This window comes from Gracilinanus agilis, chromosome 2 (assembly GCF_016433145.1).
Source record: "Gracilinanus agilis isolate LMUSP501 chromosome 2, AgileGrace, whole genome shotgun sequence".
In the NCBI taxonomy this organism is placed as follows: domain Eukaryota; kingdom Metazoa; phylum Chordata; class Mammalia; order Didelphimorphia; family Didelphidae; genus Gracilinanus; species Gracilinanus agilis.
The window spans coordinates 269,723,945-269,743,119 of record NC_058131.1 but is presented as its reverse complement, the minus strand read 5'-3'; the positions used below and the strand labels follow the sequence as shown (position 1 = coordinate 269,743,119).

Sequence of the window (19,175 nt, the reverse complement as noted above, 5' to 3'; positions counted from 1 at the left end):
GAAATGCTGCAGGGAGGCAATAAAAAGGTGGAGAGTTGTCTTTCCATAATTATTTCTTAGTAATAAAGAAAAACAGGTAAGCCAAACTGACAGACAAAAAGATTGTGTCTGGCAATAGATGCAACACTACATTCACAAAGCCTTCTACCTTTGTATTTAAAAAAGGGACAAGTATTTCCTCTGGTTTCTAGGGATCAACACTGGTCAACATTGCAATTAATCCCAATTTTAGTGTCATTCATTTATATTATTATAGTCACTGTGAATATTCTTCTGTTTGTTTTGCTTTGCATCAGTTCAAAAGAGACTTATCAGTTTTCCTGAATTCTTCATATTCTTCCTACCTTACAAATATATTGAAGGGATAGTTAGGTAGTACAGTGGATAGTGTCAAAGGCCTTTAGTTGGAAAGACTTGAGTTCAAAGTTGACTCCAGACACTTCCTAGCTTTGTGACCCTGGGCAAGTCACTTAACCCCAAGTGCCTAGCCCTGATCACACTTCTACCTTGGAACTAATACCTGTATCAGTTGTGGAAATTTAATGCTATTTTGTGTCCCTTTTTTTTTTAAACACTGACAACCTTTTGATTTTAAAGCAAAAGATTTTACTTCTGAGCCTCTGAACTATATCTCTCTGAGGCGATGGGCAGAGTCCTCTCTACCATGCCAGGAGACACTGGTACTAGTGCTGTGCCATTCTAAAGAGTATATGGCAGGGACAGCTGGGTAGCTCAGTGGATTGAGAGTCAGCCCTTAGAGACAGGAGGTCCTAGGTTCAAATCCGGCCTCAGACACTTCCCAGCTGTGTGACCCTGGGCAAGTCACTTGACCCCCATTGCCCACCCTTACCACTCTTCTGCCTTGGAGCCAATACACAGAAGTTAAGGGTTTAAAAAAAAATAAAGAGCATATGGCGACTCCTGGCATCCAGAAGACCTGCCTCTTGTCCAGTCCGAGATCAAAGGTCCTCTAAATCAGAGGGGCTCGGGAAAGGGATGTCACGAAGAGCACAAATTGGAGAGGGGGAAGGAAATGTGTCTCTGGTGTAAGAATCTCAGAGGGAGGAGGTGGCTAAGAGACTACTGGTGTGTCTGTGACCTGGGGGAGGCAACTAGGAGGGTGCCAGCATGGGTAGTCTGACTGACTCAGGGAGGAGGCTGCTAAGGGAACATCTGGTCACATGTGGCTGGTGCCTTTTCTTTCTCTGGTCTTTTTATTATTTAATAAATAATTACAAATGAAGATACAATCTCCAAGGAATTTTAATTATAACACAATTTTAAGACAGAAGTTAAGCATTTTTTTAAAAGTATATTGATGGGGCAGCTGGGTAGCTCAGTGGATTGAGAGCCAGGCCTAGAGACAGGAGGTCCTAGGTTCAAATCCGGCCTCAGACACTTCCCAGCTGTGTGACCCTGGGCAAGTCACTTGACCCCCATTGCCTACCCTTACCAATCTTCCACCTATAAGTCAATACACAGAAGTTAGGGGTTTAAAATTAAAAAAAAAAGTATATTGATATCAATATGCTACAATGAAAAGTACTACAAGGTTCCATTCATTTAAACATTTTTTATTGATAACTTCAACTTACATACTAGTTTCATTTCTTTTCTTTTCTTCTTTTTTAATTACCTTCATTTCTAAAGGTATATTCCTTTCCTCATCTGTGCTCAGGGAAGGAAATACAAAACAGCAGAGATAGTCATGGACTAAATGTCCTGTCTCAGGAAAGTTGTTTCTTGTAACAAAGGATAAAAAGAAAGAAAAAAAGTTCTCTTAACAAGACTAGCATCAGCAGAGGCTGACAGGGAAGGGAGAGGAATGCACGCTTCCTTGGCACCTACGATGTTCTGCATTGCTTTGCACTGCATTGCTCCATACTCCGTCTACTACCCTTGCAAAGAGGAAAAATGCATTTTCACACCTCTTCACTAGAGTTAAGCTTGATCATAATTCTACAGTTGTTTCTTTTCTTGTTCTTTCTACTTACATTGTTGTGGTCATTGTGTATTTTCTTTGCTTGGTTCTTTTAACATCACTCCACATTTATTCATCTAAGTCTTCTCATGCTTCTCTAACAGATGCTGGAGCTGAGCATACTCTAGCTCCAGGAATTCACATTTTCTCTTGCTTATATGTCTACCCTGGAGTCCTAAGGAAAATTTATATAATTAAGCTTAGTTAGGATCATATCTAGGGTCTACCCTAAAAGGAATTAACATTGTTCCTTCTAGAAAAAGTATTCAATATAAAAAGCAAATATCAGATATAGGATAACTATTTCCCCCCCTCCCCTACAAAAGAAATACTTAAAACCCAAAAGATTGGGGTCTGTTAGGTAGCACAGTGGAGAGAGTGCTAGGCTTGGAGTTGGGAGGACTTGGGTTCAAATCTGGCCTTAGATACATCCTTGCTGTGTAACCCTGGGCAAGTCACTTAACCCCAATTGCCTAGCCCTTGCTGTTCTTCTGCCTTAGAACTGATACTAAGACAGAAGGAAAGGGTTTAGAAAAACTCAAAAGATCCATAGCTAAATACTTAAAACAAAAATGCTACAACCCATTATCTATAGGATACTTTCCCCCAAAGTCAAGGTGCTTTGTGAGACTGTTGAACAAACATTTCACTTTTACCTCAAGCCTACACTATTTGACTCATAAGTTCTAAATTTGCTTTGTGTCTAGGAATGATTCCAGTTTTAGTCCTTTGCTTACTTCTACATTACTAATGCCCTTTTCACAGGACAGTTACCTCTTAGGCAATTAGCACTAACTCAATGACTTCTAATCTTTCAAACTCAAGAAGTAGACCCCAAGGAGGGGAAATGCCCATTTCTTAGGATCTCTGTTTGGTTATGTGGGTGCAGAGAATTTCAAAACAGAAGAGATCGTTAAGGCCTTAAGGTTCTGTCTTGGGCTCATTTAAGCAAGCATGTGTTGTTCTGTGCCTCTGGCTGCTAAGGGTTGGGGGAGGAGAGAGAGAAATCCTTTCCCTCCTCTCCTCTTCCAATTGCCTGAAGCCCTAGGGAGATCTGTGCTCTAAACCAGGCAGGGCCCAAAGAAGCTTACAGGGGCCTCTCCCCCGCTCACTTGCCAATCCTCTTTGACAAGGCTCCTAATCCTAGACAGCAATAAGGATCTGCTCTGTCACCCCAAAGAACAAATCCTTGTGCTCTTAGAGCACAGGTAAATCCCTTTAAGAATTAGAGAAGATGCTCTCCTTTGTTACAGCTTTCTGAATTCTTCATACTCATAATTTCTTATAGAATAGGAATATTCCACTAAATTTAATGACTACAATTTGTTTAGCCATTTCCTGAACCAAAAGATATCTGCTTTGTTTCCTTTTTTCTTTTTTAATAACACAAGAATGTGGCTATATCATTAACTCTAGACCTGAATTGAGTATTGGGTTAGATGTTTTTCCCCTAGATGAGATAGATAACAGTTGTAATAATATCTTTCAATGGGTATTTTCCCCTTTTGGAGAAGGAAGCACAGTCCAGGCTTTGCTACTGTTCGACCTTGAGGAAATCTTTTCACCTCTGGACCTCATCTGAAAAATGAAGAGGTTGGATGAGGATGGATCTAAAGCTGGTAGTTAGGAATCATCTGCTGCCCTCCAGCTTATTTTTGCCCCAGTGATTATTGAGTATCATGAAAAAGCATTGGACTTGAAGAGGACCTGGTTCAGATCTCAGTTCTGCTGTTTCTTAGTTTTGTGACTCTAGGCAAGTCATTTCTCTCTCAGCCTCATTTTCTTCCTCTATAAAAGTAGAAGGAGGTTGGATTTAGTGATCTCTCAGATCTCTTTTTCCAGTTCTAAATCCTAAGCTCCTCTTAATCAGGATGCTGATATCCTATGAAGTGGATATTCCTAATCCCAGTAGCTAGATGCCTATGTCTTCTAAAGTAAGTGGGGGGTTTTTCTTTTGGAAATCTTCATGGAGATGGGACTCCTGGAGAACCCTCTGGCTATGGGATGGGCACTCCCGTGATGGCAAGGAGCTATGCATTCATTGGTCCTGGTTCTCTTGGGAAGTATTCAGAAGCTGTAAGTCATGGGTGTTTCGATGGGAGCCTCTTCTCTGGCTATGCCGGCCAACTGAGCAAAACACTTGGGGAAAATGCCAATGTGGCCTCTGCAATGGCCTTCCAGCCACTCATCATTCACTGCAAAAACAGGAAGATATCACAATCAGAAACCAAAAAGTTTCAAAGAGACAAAGTCTTTGGGTCACACTTAGAAGTAGCCAGCTCTGGGTTATTTACATTACTGACCAAAAGGGAGCAGAGGTGTCTAAAATTTCTATTAGATTTGAGAAGATGTTTGGAAATTTATTGCTAAGCAGGACAGGAATAGGCTATAGGGATTCTATCAGGGGATGACTGGAAATATTTCTATTCTATCCCAGCAAAATGTTAGAAGTTTAAGAAAGGAGGGGGCCAGTGAAGGGGCTCAGTGAATTGAGAGCCAGGCCTAGAGGCAGGAGGTCCTGGGTTCAAATCTGTCCTACTTCCTAGCTCTGTTACCCTGGGCAAGTCACTTAACCTATATTGCCAAGCCCTTTTCACTCTTCTGCCTTGTAACCATTACAGAGTATTGATTCTAAGATGGAAGATAAGAATTTTTTTTTAAAGAAAACGCAGCAGCAGCTTTAAAAAGGGAAAAAGAATAAACACCAGAGAAACTGGGCCATACTTAAGGGGTAGAGAAGCAGTACTGTCTGGTGGTCTGAGGGGCAGGCTAGGCTCTCAACCTGACAGGATTCAATCTGTGGCCAAGAACCAGGCTCATACAGGTGTCTAATTTCTGACTTGGCCTTCAGAAATCTTAGCTTTCAGAAAAAAAGGCATTCTGAACTGTGGAAGTAGAAACACAGAAGAAAAACAAGTGCTTGATCACATGGTTCGATGGGGATATGATTAGGGACGTAGACTCTAAGAGACCACCCTAATGCAAATATTAATAATATAGAAATAGGTCTTGATTAATGACACATAAAAAAACTCAGTGGAATTGTGCATTGGGTATGGGAGAGGGGTGGGAGGAGGAGGGGGAAGAACATGAATCATGGAACCATGTAAAAAAAATTCTAAATTAATTAATTAAATAAAAGTTTTCAAATCACAAAAAAAAGGCTTTCTTGGGAGTCACAAGACTTATGTTTGAACCCTGTCTCTTCCATTTCTACCTGTGTGAAGGGACTCAATTTCCTTATCTTTAAAACGAGGGGGTCAGACTAGATGACATCTAAAATTCCTGCTTCTAAATTCCAAAATCTTGTGCCATATGATTGTGCAGCCCTAGGTTCAGCCATACAAAGGAATCTCATCCACTAATCTAGTGCTAAGGAAGGCCTAGATATTACAAGTATTGGGGTAGCTAGGTGGTACAGTGGATAGAGTGCCTGATCTAGACTCAGGAAGACTTTATAAGTGCAAATTTGGCCTCAGACACTTACTACCTGTGTGACCCTGGGCATGCCTCTTAACCCTGTTTGCCTCAGTGTCCAGATCTATAAAATGAGCTGGAGAAAGAAATGGTAATACACTCCAGTAAGTTTTACCAAGAAATCTCAGATGGGGTCATAAAAGTTGGGTACAACTGAAACAAATGAATAGTTGTTCTTTAATGACTGGTCTTAGCAAAAGGAGTCGCCCAAATCCCAATACCTTCAGAGAGAATGTCCAGGGTGTCCCCTTTCTGGAATTCTAAGTCTTCGGGTCCCTGTGCAGAATAGCTGTACTGAGCAACCATTTGATAGAGCACAGGTCGACCTCCATAGCATTCTGTTCCCTAATAGGAAAGAAGAACCAGGTTAAGTGAGAGAGTCATAATGAGTTACAGGAGGAAAAAACAGACAGGTTGAGTCAGAGGAAGGGAGGAGAGTAGATTGAGTCAGAGGAGGATTGAGAGAAGGGACAGCCAAGAAGATAAGAAGAACTAAGGCTAACTAAACTATGCAAGAAGAGAAAACATTTGGGAGGAAAGGTCAACATGAAGCTTTGGATAGACAACCACCTGTTTGGTCAGACCTGAATGTATAATTATGCCTGGGAGACCAGTGAGTAAATATTACAGGGGTGTTCTAGAGCCAGCTTGAACTAACCAAGAACCTATTCTTAAATTTTTGGTCCAAGCATTTATTCAGAAATTGTGAACATTACAGATTAGGGCTTGATTTATTGTTTTGTTGATTTCTAGACTTAAGAAAATGTTAATAATGAAGATTAAAGTTAGAATGTACTCTGGGTTGTTTTGTTTTAAGTAAGCTGTTTGTTAAAAATTTACCAGCACACCTTCGGATACAGAGACTGAGACTGGTGATGAGCTAAGCAGGGAGTAAACATGGATGGTATCACCAAGTCAGAACACATCCACTTCAGTCATTACAGCTCTTTGAAAGACCATCCTGTTTACAATCCCCTCTCTTGCACTACAGATGACCTTTGCTAACTCTTGAAAAGAGCTCTCACAATCTAGGGAAACAATTGCTTTTCTGGGAATTCAGATGACTGAGTATGTGTTTGTTTCCTACATCTGACCTGACCCTAGTTACACCCTGCAGTTGCTGGGAAGGCCACTAACTCTGGCTTTAATGCTTCTTTAGGTTTCAGGTATGAATGGATAGGTAATAGGCACAGATAGAGAAACTGATGGGTAGAGAAGTACCCAGAAAGTCCTGAGCAGAAACATAAAGGGTGAATCTGGAGTCTGGAAGGAGAGTAGCCCAGATAGGGTTGCTATCTATCCCATGACAATTCTTCCTCCACTGGTATTTCTGTATTGTTTTCCTTGCCCCCAGAGTTCCTAGAAGATACCTTAGAGACTTACCTGGCATTGGAGACTTAGTCTTCTGCCTGCTGCTGCCTCTTGCCACATCTTTTTACAAGCCTCTTCCCCAGAAATTGTAATGAATTTTCCACTGTCCTGGTGGCTATACCTGCAATGGATATTTAGTCACCTGTTGCTTATTTCATGTCACATGCATAGTCTGCCAAATTATAGGCACAAAGATTGGCCCTCAGAGCATGGGTGTATGATGGAAGATTTACTATTAATGCCTAACTTCATTAAGGGAAGTTTAGGGCCCACCTCTGGTCACAGACAGAAATAAGATATTGCCTTTCTTGACAAAATTGCCCTTTAAACAATTCTTCCATGAAAAGGAAACACTACTGATGCCTTATACTAGTTCTTTCTCCTTAACCTGAGGAGAAACCTGGATAAGGGAAGCCAGGACAGAAGGGAGCAACAGAGCAGAGCATCCTGGACACATGAAGCCTTTTCTTTCTAATCCAGAGTCAAACATACTTGGCCAACCCCTAACTGTGGATCATCTTACTGTCTACCTTCTCTGGTCCTACTCGTGGGCTATTGAGTGGAGGTGGAGGAAGTCAAAGAACTCATTGATAGGGCTCATTAGAAATACAGTCGTCCCTTGTTATATCGCAGTTCACTTATTGCAGCTTCACTGTCTCACGGGTTTTTAAAAATATATAAGTATCTAATTCTGTATTGCAGAGTTTTTGCCATATCACAGGATTTTGCAGATGAATACTGTACTGTACACAATGGAAATGCAGTACGCTACTACCTCTTGCACAAGTCTGCCAATGAGAGATTGTACATGGCACACTATTCACGATGAAAGGTGACCAACCACAGTGCTATGTTCCGTATCCTGGGCACTGACTGGCTCAGTGACTGTAGCATCGGTCTGTTTGCTCTCCCTCTACTTCCCGGTTTTCACCTATCGTGGGAGTGTCTGGAACTTAACTCCTGTGAGAGGTGAGGGATCACTGTATATGTTCTTTAATCTTGACAAACCCCATTATATATAGCAAGTCAATCCTTTTTTTTCTTTCCTAATTGATACTACATCCTACTCCTCCTTGAGGCTGTTTCTAATTCTCTTTTCTTTCAGGCCTCCAGGCCTTTCCCTCCAGTTTGCCCCTCTTAGATAAGAACTTTATTTCATACTTTACTGAGAAAATAGAGGGTCCCTCTTCTTTTCTCCACATCTTAAAAATCCCTTGACATCATTCCACATTGTTTTCTTTAGTCTCTGATAAAGAGGTGATGGGACCACACCCATTGATTTCATTCCTTCCTTTGCCACTGGATTGCCCTCCTCATCATCCCCTCCTTTTGATTTTTCAGTCTCTCTTTAACAACTGGTACCTGGTATCACTTTATGTACTGTTATCTCCACTATCTACAAATATGTCCAAGGGCTCATCTATCTGTGGTGAAAAAGAAATCCTTAAACTATTGGCTTGTATCTCTTTTCCCTTTCACTATCGACCTCCTACAAAAAGCTGCCTACACTGACTGACATTATTTCCTTTCCTCTCCTTCAACTCTTTCCATTCTGACTTTTAACCTCAATACACAACTGAAACTTCTTTCCAAAGTTAGTAGGGATCTTTTAATTGACAAATCTGATGGCTTCTTCTTAATCCTAATTCTTCTGGATTTCTCAGTGGCATTTGATTTTGTTGACCAGTCTATATATATTCTCTCTTATCTGAGCTCTTATGATAGTGTTCTCTCTTTCTTGGTTTTCCTCCTACCTATCTGACCATTCCCCCCTCGCCTTTTCTGGTTCATCCTCCACGTTATAACCCCTAACTATGGGTGTACTCCAAGGCTCTATCTTAGACCTTTTCTTTCTATGTTCTCTCACTTGGTGACCTTATCAACTGGCAAAGTTTCAATTGTCATCTCTATACAGATGACTCCCTCTAGTCTCTTCTGAATTTCAGTTCCATGACAATGACAATCTACTGGATATTTCTAAGTGGATGTTCTATAAGCACCTCAAACTTAATATGTTCAAAACACAACTCATTTTTCACTTCTGCAGAACTTTCAAAAAATGCCCTCTTTAAACCTCCCCACTCCCCCCTGCCTCAGGATCACAATTCTGCTATCCTTGATGCCTCACTATTCTTCACCCCACAAATTCAACCTGTTGCCAAATCTTGTCATTTCTTTCTTCAAAACATCTCTCATATCCATTTCTTTCTTATTCCTGTGGCTACCACCCAAGTTCAAACCTTCACAGGGACTATTGAAATAATTTCTTAATTGGTCTCTTTTTGCCATCTTCCATACAGTTACCAAAGTGATTTTCCTAAATTGCATATTATTCCTCTATTTGATTAGCTCCAATGGCTTCCTATGGCCTATAGGACCAAATATTGAGTTCTTTTGTGGAGTATTTAAAGCCCTTCATAACCTGGCCCTAACTTAACTTTCTAGCATGATTCTCCTTTGCTTCTTTTCATCCATTTTTCAGCCCAGGCAAGCTAATCTCACTGTTCCTCACACATGACACTCCATTTCCTGTTTTTAGCCCTTTGTACTGGCTGCCCTCCAAACCTGTAATATACTCCCTCCTCACCTCTACTTCACAGAATCTCTTTTTATTCCTTCAAAACTCAACTCAAGAACCATATTCTTTTTTAAAAATTCAAAACTGTTTTTTAAACTTGTAATTTAAATTTTAATTAATTAAATTTCATTTTTTCTCCCTCCCATCTCTCTCTCCTCTTTGGGAAAATAAAAGAAAAAGCCCTTTGTTAACAAACATTCAAGCATTACATTCCATTTTTTTTGTCAGTCAAGAAACATTTTTATTGTATTTTCTATGTGACAGACATTGTACTGTAAAGCAGGAATTGAAAAATGTTCAGGGTAGAGCTGAGAGAAACTTTCTTTTCAAACAAACTATTGTAATGGAGAAGTCCATTCAGCAGAGTAGTGTTATAGGTAATGGAATCAAGGGACCTCTTGGGGAGGAGGAGGGTTTTCCCAAAGTGTCTGCCACTCTGGGGGCTCCCCCTACCATTTAAAAAAATGTGCCTTTCCTCTCTTGTCCTCTCAATCTCAAACTTCTCTGCTATTTCTCCTTTTCCATTTTCTGTCTTTCCTTTTTTAGTAAGTTATATGTAGCATTATAGTTTTGTCTACCTAGAATGGGATATTACATCCAAAAAACACCCTTCACATGACCTGACTATAGTGGAAGTTTACCAGCCTAGAGTTCATGAGAAGGAGAATCTCACCCAACATCAAGCATCACATTCTTCATAAAGTCTTTCCTGATATCCATCCTATAGTTGCTAGTATCCTCCCTCCCAAAATTATCATGAATTCATTTAAATATATTTTATATATGTTTATTATTATTGTGCTTATATATGCTTATTATAATATTATATATTAGTATGTTGTCTCTCCAATAGAATGAAAGCTCCTGGAGGTCAAGGGATATTTCTTTTCTTCTCTTTTTTTTTTTTCTTCTTCTTCTTCTTTATATTCCCAGCACCTAGCATAGTACCTAAGATATAGTATATAACAAATTACAGTTGATTGATTAAAGCCCTATGAAGGTCAACTCCTTCATGAGTACAGTGGAATGTGGACAATTAATTGCTTTCATCATGCCACCTCTATACTCTTAAAATCTACTTTGTTGTTTCAGCAAAGGCAGCAGAAGTGAGGCTATGATGACCTTACAAGGGACTCCCCCAGTATGCCCCCAATGGGTCAATCAAAAATACTGTTCTCATATTAAGATATCTTTTGACACTATTGGGTTCAAACTGAAATGAGGATTTCTGAGTTCCAGTTCAACCCAGTGCCCAGCCAATATGGGGCTGGGCAGAGGATAAGGAAGAGTGATAAAGAAAAGAATGTGAGGGGTGAGGCTATGAAGTCATCAGTTGGAGGGTGGGGATAAGCCAGGAAACTGAGGAGATAACAGTTCTGACCCAAGGAGAGTCTCATATCTGAGAAGGAAGATAAAGATTTTTAGTTGTTTGATTTGATTCAGAGGACAGAATCATGGAGTCATAAATTTGGAGCTTGAAGGGACCTTAGAAGCCATTTAGTTCTAACCCTTTCATTTTATAGATAAGAAAAATGAGGTTTTAAAGTGACTAATCTCCTATTACACAACTAGTAAATGGTTGAGGCAGGATTTGAATCAAGGTCTTCCTGACTCCAAGACCAGTGCCCAATAGTAATCCAGTAACTCTAACTTTACCACCTCATTATGTCACCATCATGTAAAACAGTTTTATGAGAGACAGGACTAGGAGCTAGATTTCAGGAAGTCAAGGAAGGAATAAGGTGATGAGGAAACAGATACAGCAGACTGAGTTACCCCCTTGGGAAATCTGGCTTCTCAGAAGTAGAATGATTACTGGAGGCATTCCAATGAACTACAAAAGATGATGTTTGGTAAGAAGTGCTGAGGTTAAGCCAGAGGTTCTTTAAGACAGGAGTGACTGGAGCATATTCAAAGACAGAAAAGAAAAGATTGGTGGTAAAAAAGAAACAAAACAAACAATGGGAAAAGTAGGCAGGAAGGAAGTGAGAAGGGATTAGGGACATATTTTACTGAGAAATTAGAGGCTATTTATCATGAACTACCTCTTCTCTACATTTAAAAACCCTCTGATATCATGTCTTACTGTTTCCTCTACTCCAGTTTCTGATAAAGAGGTGGTTCCTCATCTCTTGATCCCATCCCTTCCTTCTTCCACAGATTGTCTCTATCCTTCTTTTCAATCTCTTCCTTAAAAAGAGCTCCATGAGTCAATATCAGTGTTATTTAATATTTTATCCTATAAATGTTCCTGAATTCTCTTCTTACCCATGGACTAATTTTTTGGGATTAGTTGGATTCCTTTTTTTTAAATTAAATTAAAAAAAAAGAACAGATATTGATATTCTCTTCCTCCTAACCCCTACTTCATTCAAAAAAGAAAAAACAAAAACAAAATTCTCATAATATGTAAAATCAAGCAGAATAATTTACTCATTGGCTGTGGCCAAAAAAAAAGCATGTCTCATTCTGTACCTGAAGACTATCACCTTTCTGTCAGGAAGTGAATAGCATGATTCTTTCTAACAGGTGTATGTTTTCTGGGGTTTGCCATTACAAAAAGGGATGCCCTGTGTCCCTAGGGTCAGCACCAAATCCATACCTGAGCTGTGCACCTTCTGATTGCTGCAGGAGCTTCTCTCTCAGCAGGGCTCTGAGGACAGGCACAGATGTTCCCCTTTTTACCTCCAGGGTCACATTGAAAGTACAGTGTACACTGAGGTTGACAGATGTGTCTGGGCTGCTAGACACCTCTTCCTGGGCTGCTGGACCCTGATGGGACATAGAGTACAGAATGGAGATGCACTGGGTTTAGGCAAAGTCATATTAACCAAAAGTTCCCAGGGGACTAAGAAAGGATGAGGGGGAGCCTTTCTTATTCACATATATGTGTGTTGGTTTTATAAGATTTCTCACTTATAAAAATGAACAATATGGAAATATATTTTGCACAATAATAACATGTATAATCCAGATCAAATTGTCTGCCAGCACCAGGAAGGGAAAGGGAAGGGAGGGAAGGTGATAGATTCAATCATATAACTTATGAAAACTTGTGTGGAAACTTGTTATTTCATGTAATTGGTAAAAAAAAGTTTTTATTTAAAACAATTAAGTCCTAGCCATTGTCAAGTGGGTTAGCATTAAAAATGGATAACAATTTTATCAATGGAAAAGATATTAAAGAAAAGGGATGAACATCTACTTTGCCACTACACCCTGAGGACCACAGGGCCTTTCCATATGATTTGCAGCTGAAACTTTCCATGTGAGTTGTCTCCTCCACTAGAATATGAGCTCCTCAAGAGCAGAGATGGTCTTGCTTTTCTATTGATAGTCCCAGCACTTAGCACAGTGCTTTGTAAAGAAAAAGAGTTTAATAAATGTTTTATCCATTTCTTTATTCTTTTTTTTTTAATCCTTACCTTCTATCTTAGAATCAATACTCTGTATTGATTCCAAGGGCTAGGCAATAAGGGTTAAATGACTTGCCCAGGGACACACAGCTGGGAAGTGTCTCAGGTCAAATTTGGACCTAGGGCTTCACATCTCTTGGCCAGGCACTCAATCCACCGAGCTACCCAGGTGTCCCCCTCCCCCATTTGTTTATTCTTAAAACACTAAATAGAAAGTTGTTTATCAAAAGCAGCAGCAGCAGCAGCAGCAGCATTGATTCCTTTTAAGTCTAACCTCTCATTCATATCTGGGGGAAGGGAGAGAACTGTAAAATTAGGGAATGCCAGAGTTTTAATGATGTGTAAAAGGGACTCTATGCGCATTGAGATAGCTATAGAAGCTATGAAGGCCTGACAGAAACCCTGAAACAATGTCCAGTTGGGCTAAACAGATTAACTATTCAGTGTGATGAATTTAAGAAATAAATGGATTGGCATAGGGATACAAGCTTACAAGCTGGCCTTACTCAAAAGCCAACATAATGATCAGCTTGATATAGAGAGTAACTGACCACTGAGATTATTTTGTATTTTAATACCACAAGAATAATAGAACCAATCAGAAAGGTCAAGATCCTATAGGCATACTTCAGAACAGATGGTGTGCTACAGCAGGCAAACCATGTATACACATGAAATGGACTTGAAGACACAAAATCTTTCATAATGAACCAGCACTAAATTATAACAAATTTCACCAGTTATATAGGCAAGGGCTATATGTTATTTTTGTCAATGGTATCTTCAGGGCAGGGCAATCATAAAAAATAACTTCATCCCTAAGCTTAAGTTACATGAAATGGGAAATGAAATAGAGAAAAACTAAAGACTGTTAGACAATTGAAAATACTCAATGCAAATCAGGAATGATACCTAATAAAAATAATCAGATATTGATGGACATTTTAAAAAATACTATCTAATAACAAAATGAATGATAAAAACAGAACCAACATTTTGAAAAAGAGATAATTTAAGCTTAGCAATTCTGAAAAGTCCATTTTGAATTTGAAGGCATGAATTCAACTAGTAGACCAATTATACAAAAATGGTCATTCAAAAAAGCTAGTATCTATTATAATTAGAAATGTAGGCATTCTTTGACAGTATTGGATAGAAAATGTACAACTATTTCAGAACTTTCACCCAACTGCATATGCAGTGGCCTTGCCATGATAAGAACCATAAAAGGAAAGGTGGAGCTATCAAGGAATACCCTTAAGGTCAGATGTCAAGTACCGTCATGGCAGAAATTACTATTAAAGATCTATCTATGAAAAAGCATACAGCTGATACATGGAATAGAAAACTTGATCGTGATATTATCCCCCTGAAGACAACAATAACAACAACAAAAACAGAAATATGCAAAATAGAATTTGGAGAACAAAAATTTATCAGAGGTCTAACTCCTTTCATTAGCAACAAAAAGTGAAAGAAATGAAGAAATGAATGGTGAGAGAGAACACTGGAAGAAGGGGCACATGGGAAATTCCTGGTCATCTGGATATGTAGTTGCAAGAAGTCCCACATAACTAAGATGTAAGTTCAAGCAAGAAACAAAAAGCTGGTGTGCTGTTAGTATAATGAATAATAGAAAGACTTGGTAACCAAAACTAGCTGCTTTTCAAAACTGGAAAGTGGTGGGGCCAAATAAGCTGCATAAAATCTATAATTACTGACTCAATTCATGGTGACAGAGGAGTTATTAATAAAGCACTCTACTAGCTTTCAACAATAGGTAGGCCTGACTATCTCTCTCTCTTTTTTTTTTAATATCTAGGATTAAAAGGTGAGAATTCTAGTGATCCCTCCAAGGATAGGCTGGTTATATATTCATGTCCTTTATATGAAGCATTCACATTATGTGATTTCAAGTAGCTATATCTATGGAGGGCCCTTTGATTCTGTTCCTGGCTCTCAGCCATTTTATAGACTTCTAATTTTAGTTATTCAACAAATGAAATGGCATATACCTATTTATCATCTGTGCGGTTACTTGGTGAAATGATGTTTCTGGTATCACCAAAAAATATTTATGAATTCCAATTTTTAAAAAATCCAATATGTCCACTGAGGAGCAATTAAGAGGTGCTAAAAAATTCCAGGGGTATAAAGTGCAATTTAATGCTGACTTGGTAAACATTGAACAAGTTTCCTGAAAATGTCGTTAACATTTATATTGACTTTGCTGATGATCAGAAAGCCTTTGGCTTAGTTATGCCCTTGTAGCTTACTTGTGTACAACTAATATATAAAACAAATCCAAATATAGTGAGAACACCAGAATGAAGCCCATGTGAAAAACTATGCTATGTTTAACTTGCCACCAATAACAATAGTAATAACTAGCATATATTGCTTTCCGGGTTGAAAAACACTTTAAAAACATTATCTAATTTTATCCTCACAATAACCTTGGGTGGTAAGAATTCATTTTCCTCTTTTTACAGAGGATGAAACTGAGCAGATGGAGATTAAGTGACTCACACAGGGCCACAAAGTCTGATGCTGCATTTGAACTGAGGCCTTATTGACTCCAGGACCAGTGCGCTATCCACTTTGCCACCTAGCTGTTGAGAATAATCAAAGAAAATGTAGTATTTTTTCAGGGATGCAATTTATGGTGCTGTCTAGCCTTAAATCTCTTATCACCTTTGCTAAACTAAGTATGGTTTCCAAATTTAAAAGGGAGTCAGATTAAAATATCTTATTAACACCCTGATGTATATGAATGACATCAAGCAATATGACTCCACCAAAAACTCATTAAGCATCTTTAGTTTATAAAATCTTTCCCTAATGATATCAAAATGCCATTTGGATTTGACAAGTGTAAAATTCTTAATATATACCATGGGAAAAAATGATGTCTGAAGGCTTTGACCTTGAATCTGGAGATCCCATTGAACCAATTTAAGGAAGTACCTATAAGTACCATGTTCTTCTCCAGGCAAGATATATTGAGAATACAGATACCAAAAAGAAGGCTGTGCCTGAATATGTTAAAAAGACTTATTAACATTCTGAAATCAAAACTGGAGGGGAAAAACAAAGAAAATTAGTTATATAATACCATTTTTAATATTCACTTTCAGAACAGTAAAATAGACCATAACAGATTCAGAAAGTACATTAACAAAAGCTCATAAAATATCAACAAAATATAAGATCTATTCTCCTAAAGTTTGTAGAAATAGCACTTTCTCACCAAAAAGAGCACACTAGAGTGAACTTAGTTCACTCACTAGAACTGACTAGAGTGAGATCCACATGGAAAACTGCTCTATTTAAGACATTCCACCAATAATAGCTAATAGTAATAGCTGGTATAGACTAAGGTTTGACAAACACTTTAAAAGTATTATCTCATTTTATCCTCACAATAACCTTGGGAGGCAGGAATTTCTTTTCCTCATTTTACAGATGATGAAATTGGATAATAAGATAAATAAGTTTGATAGTCCTTTTAGAGAATATTAACAGGTTAAAAAGCCAAAGTTATACTTTTGGGATAAGCAAACATCATTTCATCAAGTAATGGCACAGAATGATAAATAGGTATATGCCATTGCATTTGATGATTGTAACTAAAATATGGAGTCTATAAAATGGCTGAGATCCAGGGACAGAATTAAAAGACCCTCCATATACTATAACTACTTGAAATCCAGCAAAATATGTTGACAGAGCAACATGGAGCAAATAGCTGAATTTTACTAACTTGTTTTGGGAAAGAGAGAGGTTTTATGATGGCAAATCAGGATTAGGTCATTGCTACCAGAAATTTCAGAAGCATTATTAAAAAACCATTCTTACCTTCCACCTTGGATTCAATACTATGTATTGGTTCCAAGGCAGAAGAGCAGGAAGGGCTAGGGTCAATGACTTGCCTAGGATTACATAGCTAGGAAGTTTCTGAGGTCACATTTGAACCCGGAACTACTGTAAGCCCAGCTTTCAATCCACTGAGCCACCTAGCTGCCCCCCAGAATAATTTTCCTTAAGCATTTTAGATCCTAGTGATCAATGAGGATTATGTGAAGAAACAGTAAAAATTGCACTGAACTTATCTCCCTCCCTCCCTGGTGCTGGCAGGCAATTTGATCTGGGTTATACGTGTATTATCATGAAAAATATATTTCCATATTATTCATTTAAAATATTCTTTAAATTTTTAATTTTAGGGGGCATCTGGGTGGCTCAGCGGATTGAGAGCCAGGCTAGAGGTAGGAGGTCCTAGGTTCAAATATGGCCTCAGACACTTCCCAGCTGTGTGACCCTGGGTAAGTCACTTGACCCCCATTGCCTACCCTTACCACTCTTCTGCCTTGGAGCCAATAATACACAGTATTGATTCCAAGACAGAAGGTAAGGGTTTTTAAATATATATATATATATATATATAAATTTCAGTAGGACTTAAAGGAAGCCAGGGAAGGTAACAATCAGAACTGAAGAGAAAGAGCATTCCAAGTATGGGGACAGTCATAGAAATGCCCAGAGCCAAGAGATGGAGTGTCCTATTTCTGGAACAGCAAGGAAGCCAGTGTCACTGGATCAGAAAATGTGGTGGGGAGTAAAATGTAAAAGGACTGGAAAGGTAGGAGGAGGCCAAGTTATGAAGGGCTTTGAACATCAAGCAGTGGATTTTGTCTTTGATCCTAGAGGCAATAGGGAACCACTGGAATTCATTGAGATGACATGGCTGGACTTGCACCTTAGGAAAATCACTTTAGTGGCCATGGGAGGATTGACTGGATTAGGCAGAGACTTGAGGAAGGCTGACCTGCCAGCAAGCTATTGAGATAGTCTAGGTATGAGGTAATGAGAGTCTGAACCAGATTGGTGACAATGTCAAAGGAGAGAAGAATATGTTCTAGAAATGTTGCAAAGGTAAAATCCAAGGCTTTGCTGACTGAATAGAACAATATACATGTTGTCCCTGGCATCCTGTACAGTGCTGGAGTTGTGCTGAGGATGATCTATCAGTATCCTACAGAAGATGCACTGACATTTTAATACTTTTATTCAACTACAAAAAGCAGTTCATAGGACTTCTGGTTAAGATGGTGGCAGTGTAAGGAGCAGCTGCTCGATCTCTCCTGACCAAAGCATACAGGACCCCTCAAGGGGAAATAAAAACGAGTCCAGAGGAACGAAGGAACCCCACAACAGGGCGCAGCATTGAAGGTACGCAGAATTGGAGCATTTCCACACTATAAAGGGGTGAAACAGCTCTCACTAAAACGTGAGAGGAAGAAGCCCCTCCCCCACCCCCAGCCCCCACACTGCACACCTCGCACAACGCCAACGCACAAGTGTGAAAACAGGACTGGGGCAACCAGATAATCACTGGCAGCCCTGGAGCCTGTACCTATGTGCTGCAAGATGAGGGACCCCAGGTGGCTGGGGGCACGCATGGACTTTCCCCGAGTGTCCACATGGGTGAAGGCACCTCCTCGGGCCAGGACAAAGGCCTCTAAAACACGGCCTTTCCCAAGCACTGAAGACATCGCCTCAGGTGCGAATAAAGATCTCCAGCCCACAGACTTTCACTACCTTCTGCTGGGGTGAAGGCAGGCCCTAAGAGCATCTGCACAGGCAAAGGCAGTGCCCTAGGCTTGAATAACGATCTCCAGCCCAGGCTTGGACCTCCAGTGAGGACCCCTTGCAGACCCAGCTTGGCCTTGGAAGCAGCCCCAAAGACTGCTGAAGGAACCTCGGGCAGAGGGGCAGACCAGGAACTACCAGGAGGCCTGACCCCGAGGACAAGGAGACCCCGGAGCCCCCCCCCCAAGCTTGCAAGGCACAGGCAGACCCTGAGTTCAAAGGGGCAGGGCTAACAATGGCCAGCAATAAGGAAGTCCAGAAGAAAAAGACTATCAAGAGAAACTCTGGAACACTGGACAACTTCTACACAGAGAAAATCCAGACAACAGAGGAGGGAAAACAAAAATCCAAACCTCCCCCCAAAAATGAAAGCTGGTCACAAGCTATGGAAGAGTTTAAAAATGAAATGCTGAGGAAGATGGAAGAAATCTGGCAAGAAAATAACAGTTTAAAAGGCAGAATTTCACATTTGGAAAGTGAGACAAGTCAACTGAAGACCAAAAATGACCAGATTGAAAAGGAAAACCAAAAAATTATAGCCGAAAACCAAAACATTAAAGCCGAAAACCAGTCCTTAAAGGCTAGAATCCAACATTCAGAAACCAATGATCTCTCAAGACAACAAGAACAAATAAAACAAAGTCAAAAGACTGATAAAATAGAAGGAAACATGAAATATCTCAATGAGAGAGTGACAGAC

At 39.6% G+C, this 19,175-nt stretch overlaps 1 protein-coding gene across 1 annotated transcript in view; it reads right to left on the bottom strand.

Moving 5' to 3' along the window:
- Positions 1-3,982: 3,982 nt before the first annotated feature.
- NOXA1 (NADPH oxidase activator 1) overlaps positions 3,983-19,175 on the bottom strand; it is a 48,124-nt gene continuing 32,931 nt past the window's right edge. The window contains exons 7-10 of the mRNA XM_044659663.1: positions 12,010-12,179; positions 6,842-6,950; positions 5,680-5,803; positions 3,983-4,176 (exon numbers count right to left, since the gene is read on the bottom strand). Coding sequence (XP_044515598.1) covers positions 4,049-4,176; positions 5,680-5,803; positions 6,842-6,950; positions 12,010-12,179 — 531 coding nt within the window. The 3' untranslated portion in view covers positions 3,983-4,048. The remainder of the gene's footprint in view (positions 4,177-5,679; positions 5,804-6,841; positions 6,951-12,009; positions 12,180-19,175) is intronic.